Source organism: Poromitra crassiceps, assembly GCF_964638095.1.
Source record: "Poromitra crassiceps genome assembly, chromosome: 19".
Lineage (NCBI taxonomy): Eukaryota > Metazoa > Chordata > Actinopteri > Beryciformes > Melamphaidae > Poromitra > Poromitra crassiceps.
Genome location: NC_139646.1, coordinates 3,332,420 through 3,342,419, shown reverse-complemented (window position 1 = coordinate 3,342,419; position 10,000 = coordinate 3,332,420). Strand labels below are relative to the sequence as shown.

At 45.9% G+C, this 10,000-nt stretch overlaps 1 protein-coding gene across 1 annotated transcript in view; it reads right to left on the bottom strand.

Moving 5' to 3' along the window:
• gcgrb (glucagon receptor b) overlaps nt 1–7,939 on the bottom strand; it is a gene marked incomplete at both ends in the record, with an annotated part of 15,243 nt that extends 7,304 nt beyond the window's left edge. Inside the window, 8 exons of the mRNA XM_083655278.1 lie at nt 2,307–2,367; nt 2,915–3,074; nt 3,649–3,805; nt 4,039–4,145; nt 4,759–4,847; nt 6,766–6,873; nt 7,027–7,123; nt 7,886–7,939. Of these exons, the coding sequence (XP_083511404.1) occupies nt 2,307–2,367; nt 2,915–3,074; nt 3,649–3,805; nt 4,039–4,145; nt 4,759–4,847; nt 6,766–6,873; nt 7,027–7,123; nt 7,886–7,939 (833 nt within the window). The remainder of the gene's footprint in view (nt 1–2,306; nt 2,368–2,914; nt 3,075–3,648; nt 3,806–4,038; nt 4,146–4,758; nt 4,848–6,765; nt 6,874–7,026; nt 7,124–7,885) is intronic.
• Between the last annotated feature and the right edge of the window lie 2,061 nt (nt 7,940–10,000).

Genomic DNA, 10,000 nt, shown 5'->3' with positions numbered 1-10,000 from the left:
TCTCCCAGCACCTACAGTACACACATCAGATATCATGTTATCATTACTCTCCCAGCACCTACACACATCAGATATCATGTTATCATTACTCTCCCAGCACCTACAGTACACACATCAGATATCATGTTATCATTACTCTCCCAGCACCTACAGTACACACATCAGATATCATGTTATCATTACTCTCCCAGCACCTACACACATCAGATATCATGTTATCATTACTCTCCCAGCACCTACACACATCAGATACCATGTTATCATTACTCTCCCAGCACCTACACACATCAGATACCATGTTATCATTACTCTCCCAGCACCTACACACATCAGATATCATGTTATCATTACTCTCCCAGCACCTACACACATCAGATATCATGTTATCATTACTCTCCCAGCACCTACACACATCAGATATCCTGTTATCATTACTCTCCCAGCACCTACACACATCAGATATCCTGTTATCATTACTCTCCCAGCACCTACACACATCAGATATCATGTTATCATTACTCTCCCAGCACCTACACACATCAGATATCATGTTATCATTACTCTCCCAGCACCTACACACATCAGATATCATGTTATCATTACTCTCCCAGCACCTACACACATCAGATATCATGTTATCATTACTCTCCCAGCACCTACACACATCAGATATCATGTTATCATTACTCTCCCAGCACCTACACACATCAGATATCATGTTATCATTACTCTCCCAGCACCTACACACATCAGATATCCTGTTATCATTACTCTCCCAGCACCTACACACATCAGATATCATGTTATCATTACTCTCCCAGCACCTACACACATCAGATATCATGTTATCATTACTCTCCCAGCACCTACACACATCAGATATCCTGTTATCATTACTCTCCCAGCACCTACACACATCAGATATCATGTTATCATTACTCTCCCAGTACCTACACACATCAGATATCATGTTATCATTACTCTCCCAGCACCTACACACATCAGATATCATGTTATCATTACTCTCCCAGCACCTACACACATCAGATATCCTGTTATCATTACTCTCCCAGCACCTACACACATCAGATATCCTGTTATCATTACTCTCCCAGCACCTACACACATCAGATACCATGTTATCATTACTCTCCCAGCACCTACACACATCAGATATCCTGTTATCATTACTCTCCCAGCACCTACACACATCAGATATCATGTTATCATTACTCTCCCAGCACCTACACACATCAGATACCATGTTATCATTACTCTCCCAGCACCTACACACATCAGATATCATGTTATCATTACTCTCCCAGCACCTACACACATCAGATATCATGTTATCATTACTCTCCCAGCACCTACACACATCAGATATCATGTTATCATTACTCTCCCAGCACCTACACACATCAGATATCATGTTATCATTACTCTCCCAGCACCTACACACATCAGATATCCTGTTATCATTACTCTCCCAGCACCTACACACATCAGATATCCTGTTATCATTACTCTCCCAGCACCTACACACATCAGATATCCTGTTATCATTACTCTCCCAGCACCTACACACATCAGATATCATGTTATCATTACTCTCCCAGCACCTACACACATCAGATATCATGTTATCATTACTCTCCCAGCACCTACACACATCAGATATCATGTTATCATTACTCTCCCAGCACCTACACACATCAGATATCATGTTATCATTACTCTCCCAGCACCTACACACATCAGATATCATGTTATCATTACTCTCCCAGCACCTACACACATCAGATATCCTGTTATCATTACTCTCCCAGCACCTACACACATCAGATATCCTGTTATCATTACTCTCCCAGCACCTACACACATCAGATATCCTGTTATCATTACTCTCCCAGCACCTACACACATCAGATATCCTGTTATCATTACTCTCCCAGCACCTACACACATCAGATATCATGTTATCATTACTCTCCCAGCACCTACACACATCAGATATCATGTTATCATTACTCTCCCAGCACCTACACACATCAGATATCCTGTTATCATTACTCTCCCAGCACCTACACACATCAGATACCATGTTATCATTACTCTCCCAGCACCTACACACATCAGATACCATGTTATCATTACTCTCCCAGCACCTACACACATCAGATATCCATACGTTTGGAATATGAACATGAGGGAGTGAAAAGGGAAAGGACATAAACTGAATGTAAGACTATGGCCCTGTTTCTCAACATGGATCATAGATCTAAGCTGAAGGGGAGCAAACTTACCCCTCGTTCTCGTACAGATATTTCAATGTGACCCATGGCAACACGAATATGAGCGGTGCACCTGAGAATGAGCCAGGCAAAACATGGAAGTGAACAGCCATTTAAAGGAACACTCCGCCCATTTTCAACCAGCTTTGTATCATTAGAACATCAGTAGTATATCAGAAAACTGTAAACGGTTTTGAAGTCTGTCATTTCATTTGACAGTTATTGAGTGTTAAAGTGTGGACCAGTGACATCACTGGTCCACACTAACTCAAATGAATAACTCATTAACTCAAATCAACTCTCAATAACTGTCACACTATTCATCATTCATCTAGTTTATGTATGTACACCATGCTGAGTGACAATATTTGAGTATTTTTTTAAATCATATTTGGATAGGGTTAGGGTTAGTGTTAGGTTTCATGCTACACCCTCCCACCAGGTTTCATGAAAATTGGGCTAGTAGCTTTTGCATAATCTTGCTAACAAACAGACAGACAAACAAACGCACCGAAAACATAACCTCCTTGGAAGAGGTAATAATCACTGCATAATAATAATAATCACTGTCACTGTCATCATCACAGTGTCACTGTCTAATAGCTTAAGTTCATATTCACCCCAGCCGATGGCCAGGTAAATGTAGAAGTAGTTCCTCTCGCTGAATACGGCGATAACGAGCAGGCTGTGCAGGTAGATCCCCTCCACCAGGAGCCAATAGTTGTTGGCCATTACGCTGTATTGCATCATCACCATGGCACCGCGACACCAAGTCGCAACCTAACACACAACAACAACAACAACAACAACAACAACACAGGAAGTGGAAGCAACAAACAATCAGAGAGGGTGACACATTCAAAAGTGCTAATTGGTGAAAATCAAAAAGTCACAATCAGAATCCCAACAGGGCCAGCCGGATGCTCTGCAAATGACTTTGCTGCCGTCCAGGGTTACAGTAAAGCCAATGGTGTTGGCAGTTGTTGTTGGTGAATGTTTGATTGCTGTGCCATTGGCAAACACGGACAAACAAGGATTGAACATGTTGAATCTGACCAAACATCTCCAAACATCTCCAAACAAGGACAGACAGCCATGGCACACCACACAAACATCTGTGTTTGTCTGTGTTTGTTGGAGAATGATTGGTGATTGGTGTGCCATAATAATGCCTAAACACTGGTAAGGCCAGCCCCCCTGCAGACTTTGGGTTTTTGCAATTTCGCAATTCTATGGTTCTTATAATTCCAAATATAGGACAGAGTTATGGAGTCCAGTTCTTTGAAGAAAGCCGATGTAAGAAAAATTGGGAGGTTTTGACACAAATAGAGGAACCTGGGAAGTGAACTCTAACCGGTATGTTAACCCATGCTTCTGCCTGGTGGTGGCTGCTGCTCCTGGGGTCCAGCAGCGTGTCGAACAGGGCGTCTTTCACCAGGATGGACATGGCTCTCAGGATGAAGGAGGCAAACAGGTTCATGTGGATGTTGTTCCTCATACAGTGGAGCCTCCTGGTGGACAGGTGCGATAAGTTTGATATTTTTTTTATATTATACATGACTTTACTGTCACTATAATGCATGCATTAACATAACCACATTCCTTTAATGCAGCACTTTACTTTTCTAATTACTTTCTTTCTTTCTTTCTTTCTTTCTTTCTTTCTTTCTTTCTTTCTTTCTTTCTTTCTTTCTTTCTTTCTTCGTCCTTCTCCTCCCCTCCTCCCTCCCTGTGCATGTGGTACCTGAAGGTGATGAGTATTCCCAGAGCGAGTATGAGAGCTCCCAGGGAGAGCGAGTAGCCCACTGTGTACATGACGCGGAACTGACTGAGGATGCGGCCATACTGCTGCTGCAGGGACAACAGGGGAGAGAGAGAGAGGGGAGAAAGAGAGGAAGAGAGAGAGAGGGGGGAAAGAGAGGAAGAGAGAGAGGGGGGAAAGAGAGGAAGAGAGAGAGGGGGAAAGAGAGGAAGAGAGAGAGAGGGAGGGAGGGAGACAGAGGTGAAAGGGAGGGAGAGAGAGAAAGAGAGGAGAGAGGAAGGGAGAGAGAGAGGAGAGAGAGGAGGGGGGGAGAGAGAGGAGAGGGAGGGAGAGTGAGAGGGGGGGAGAGAGAGAGGAGGGAGGGAGAGAGAGGAGAGAGGGAGGGAGAGAGAGAGGGGCAGAGAGAGAAGGAGTGAGAGGAAGAGAGAGGAGAGAGGGAGAGAGAGAGAGAGAGAGAGAGAGAGAGATTTGATTTCTGGCTTGTCTCAGTGGGTCACACAGTGGTGGCATGGTTAACTCATTATAGGCAGAGAGCATTTACCTTCACATATCGAGACAAACGAGATAGTATCATGTACAAGGTCACAGTCACAAAGGTATAGTCAATTGTGCTTTTCAGCATGCAGTCACACACACACACACACACACACACACACACACACACACACACAGCCATACACACATAATAAACACACACCTCACCTGGCTAGGGTCGTCCTCACATTCACTGGTATTCTTTTGTGCCCAGCGACCATCTGTACCACAGACTCTGTACACCAGACCCTGCTGGACTGGACACACAGATACACACACAGATACACACACACACACACACACACACACACACACAGACACACAGACACACGCGCACACACACACACACACACACACACACACACACACACGTACACACCCGATTTCATCTCAAGGAGAGTCTGAACACTGAGATGGGTTTTATTGAGGCTTTTGAGACATGATCATGAGGCAGAACTCTTACTGTAATTGTAATGGAGGTGAGTCATTAGTCTTTTATGTTAACAATTGTCAAGGTAGGTAGAAAGTCATGTTTTCAGACTGAATAAGGTGAATAGTCTGAATCACTTTCTATGGAGAACAAAGTCATTCAACAGTCATTCATTCTCTTTACTCCTTTCATCTGATGTAGGCTCTTGGGAGGCGGCTGGAGGCTATTAGAGCATGTAGTGTATGTGGGCAAAAGAGTGAGAAACTGGACATGTTGCCAGTCTATCAGGACCAACAGACACATTCATATTCATATTCATATCTATGGGCCTTTTACAGTCTGCATCACCTGACCTACATGTTGTTTATATTGACTGTGAGTTGCATGATGCTTCACACATGACAGGTGGGTAGAGTTGGTCCTGAAAACACAGTGTCATGAGGCTCACAAGGGAAAGCGGGTTGTCAACTAATCACTTTGGATAAAAGAGGTTGCTGGTGCGATCCCTCCTCCTCCAGTCCTCATGTCCAAGTGTCCTTGGGCGAGATACTAAACCCTGCCAGCAGGCTGTGCGTGGTAGCTTGAGATACTAAACCCTGCCAGCACGCTGTGCGTGGTAGCTTGAGATACTAAACCCTGCCAGCACGCTGTGCGTGGTAGCTTGAGATACTAAACCCTGCCAGCACGCTGTGCGTGGTAGCTTGAGATACTAAACCCTGCCAGCACGCTGTGCGTGGTAGCTTGAGATACTAAACCCTGCCAGCACGCTGTGCGTGGTAGCTCCAGCACGCTGTGCGTGGTAGCTCCAGCACGCTGTGCGTGGTAGCTCAGATACTAAACCCTGCCAGCACGCTGTGCGTGGTAGCTCAGATACTAAACCCTGCCAGCACGCTGTGCGTGGTAGCTCAGATACTAAACCCTGCCAGCACGCTGTGCGTGGTAGCTCAGATACTAAACCCTGCCAGCACGCTGTGCGTGGTAGCTCCAGCACGCTGTGCGTGGTAGCTCCAGCACGCTGTGCGTGGTAGCTCCAGCACGCTGTGCGTGGTAGCTCTGTGCGTGGTAGCTCCAGCACGCTGTGCGTGGTACTGTAGCTCGCCGCCATCGGTGAATGAATGTGTGCGTGAATGAATTAAAGTAGCATCAATGCGATACATGCAGTGGATTTACCACGTGTGTCATCTTCACATTGTGGACACTTTGTAAGACTCTAGAGTAACAGCAGACTAATCTTTGCACGCTATTGAGCCCACACAGTGTGGTGTACACTGTGGGTGAATACCACACACGCTATTCAGCAGTGCACTCATCTCACATTGTAAGACGTTTTCATGGCACTGAATAGCAAGGGCACGGGTGTGATGCTTCACTGTGCAATCAGGTCCTATTCATTGACTCTCACTCCGTATAATTACTTAATTAACTTATTAAGAACCAATTAAGAATGTTTAAAGTGGTCTTTCTTTTAAATACCTGTCCCTCGCTCGCTCTCTCTCGCTTTCTCCTCCTGTCTTTCTTGTGCACACATATACACAGTATGCACTCATGGACGCACGCGCACACACACACTCACGCACGCACGTACGCACGCACGCACGCAAACCACACACACACACACACACACATACACACACACACACACACTCACACACACACACACACACACACACACACACACACACACACACACACACACACACACACACACACACACACACATATTATGCACACACTCACAGACAGACCTGTATGGTACCATGGCAGGAACCATGGACAGGAGACATTGACAGTGGTTCCTGGGAGTCCATCAGGCCAGCAGGCGTACTGGTCAAAGGTTCTGTTACACACCAGGCCTGCAGAGGGCAGGGGAGAGCAGATCATTTCATCTGTAAAAGCCGTGGTCCGGGGCTTAGGTCAGCCTCATGTGCCTGCCCTTACGTGTATGGTGTGAACAGCATCACAGCATCACGTGCTGATGACCCCACATGGGGGGAGGAGGAGCTCACCAGTGGCGGGGGGCGTGGTGTTGATGTGGTCCAGGCACTGGTTCCTGTAGCTGCCCCACTGCTCCTTCAGAAGCTCCAGGGAGTTGGTGGAGGAAACCTGGAGGAAGACGCAACCAACCTCCTGGCTTCAGTCTCTGAAATCTGGCTTTAGCATCACCACCAAACTTCCCTCATCATAATTATCGTCATTATCCTCACCAACAGCACAACATCATCAGCGTTATCCTCACCAACAGCACAACATCATCAGCGTTATCCTCACCAACAACAGCACAACATCATCAGCGTTATCCTCACCAACAGCACAACATCATCAGCGTTATCCTCACCAACAGCACAACATCATCAGCGTTATCCTCACCAACAGCACAACATCATCAGCGTTATCCTCATCTCCAACAACAGCTAGCATATTAAGCCTCATGCATATTTATAAGCACAGGGATGTGGTTCCATCAAAGACACACAGAGAACAATCTGAATAAATAATCCTGTTTATGGACTAAGATAATCATCGTGGAATAAAAGGGCAGGTGGCCAGTCTAAACTGCTAATCAGAAGTACTCATCATAATTAGTAATTTGATTGGGTAATCGAGAAGCATAGGCAAGCAATTATTACCTCCCAGTGTGTGTGTGTGTGTGTGTGTGTGTGCGCGTGTCAGAGAGATAGAGAGACAGACAGACAGACAGACATACAGATGGACACTTTTGGACAGTGAGACAGACAGAGACATTGACATATGTCATGCTAATGAAGCTCATTGAATTGAATTGACAGAGACAGACAGGCAGACAGACAGACAGACAGAGAGGGACACAGAGAGCGAGGTGTAGGGGTGGTGGGGGTCTTACTGTACCTGTGTGTAGCAGCAGAGCATGAGCAGGGCCAAGAGGACACACACCTGGGACATCCCACTGACACTGGGAGGATGGGGGTCGGTGGGGATGGGAGCGCAGTGGGGGCCCAACTCATGAGGGGGTTTAGGTCCTATCTCACCGTGCTGCTTACACACAACATGAAGACACTTGTTAGTGGAGAGAGAGAGAGAGAGAGAGAGAGAGAGGGAGAGAGAGAGAGAGAGGGAGAGAGAGGGAGAGAGAGGGAGAGGGAGAGAGAGAGAGAGTGAGAGGGAGAGAGAGAGAGGGAGAGAGAGAGAGAGAGAGAGAGGTTAAAGGGCTGCCTGGGAACGGAGGAAGTGAAAGTGAAATACTGTAGTTTTTTTTCTAAATATTCCCCCCCCATTTATTTTTATCCCCCATTAGTGCAATTCTTTTTAATGTATTTATCCTGGTTGCTGCTCCACCCTCTGCCAATCTGGGGAGAGCCAAAACTGGCTCCATGCTTCCTCCAAGACATGGGCAGTAGCCAGCCGCTTCTTTTCACCTGACAGGGGAAGCTTCACCGGTAGGACATAGCACGTGGGAGGTTCACGCTATTCCAACCAGTTCCCCTCCCTCCGAAACAGGCGCCCTTAACGACCAGAGGAGGAACCACATTAGCAACCAGGATATTGCATGTTTTGGTGAGGGGTTCCAAGGGGAACGGGGAGAACATGCAAACTCCACACAGAAAGGCCCTTTTGACGACCCAACCCGGGCGGTGGGCACTCGAGGACATGCGGACAACATGCGGACGGCACGCACTCCTTCAGCGCTCACAGCGTCCCAGGTGGGAATCGAACCCAGGACCTTCTAGCTGTGAGGCCACCGTGCCCCCCCTTGAAATACTGTAGTAGTAATGGCATCAAGAATGATAAAATGGTAAAGAGAAGTATATAGGAAGACAGACAAAACTAAGGCAAACATTAGTGTCACCCACACACCCGCGCACACACACACACACACACACACACACACACACACACACACACACACACACACACACACACACACACACACACACATTTAAATTATCTATTTATGTCCACATAGATACAGAGTACAAAGGACATAAACACTAGTAATGCAATCAGATGTTGGGAGTTGGTCAGATACAAGAGTGCCTAATTGGCGACCACAATAATGCATACAAAGAAGATATAATACCACACAGGGTGATGACAAAGGCAGATTGACATACAGTTACAGTATACTGTAATACAAGATAAGGGACGGTATCCAACTTCATGGGTACAAAAAGCAGCGCCTCCTCCATATTGAGCGACTGCCAATAATAGCAGATACTGAACAATACCTTGCTAACTGTTTGGCCCTTCTCTTAGGTAGACCAGCCATCTGGAGGCCTCTCACAACCAGCTTATGAACATGACCCAGGCTACCAAATATGAAAACTATAAGTTTACACCTGTAGCACAGCTGTGAAATGGTCTGCTCCAGCTGTTGATATTTTAGCATCTTGGTTATAAAGGCCTCCTCTAGGCTGTGGTCAAAGGTACAGCCAACCTCAAGAACAAACACCTCTCTGAGATTTTCATTCACAACAACAACATAGTTGTTGTTGTGAATGAAAATGTAAAGTATTTCGTATCGTAGTGTTAGCTGGAATATTAGAGAACACATCAGAGTTGTCACTACACAGACTGTCAATGCTCGGCTTCATGGTGGAATGCTTATAGAGTGAAATAGAAGATCTGAAAATAGAGGAGATATCTTTTGATATCAAATCCACTATTCTATTGTGCCTACATAAGTAAAGCCCTTTGTATGCATGGCAACCATTTAAGATGTGAGGCATACATACACACACACACACACACACACACACACACACACACACACACACACACACACACACACACACACACACAGAACTATGGGGGCTTAATTATGTAGATTGGTAATCATCAATTGCAAAGCACAACACTAGTTGTTGTTGGTGCAGAAGGCCTGGGAGCAGCAGAGAACAGAGAGAGAGGCCTTTGGGGAGAACGGGTAAGCAGTTTAGTGATAAAGGATATTTCCTCAGAGTAACTGGTGCTACCCCATTCAAGACAACTTGGAACACTGGAAAA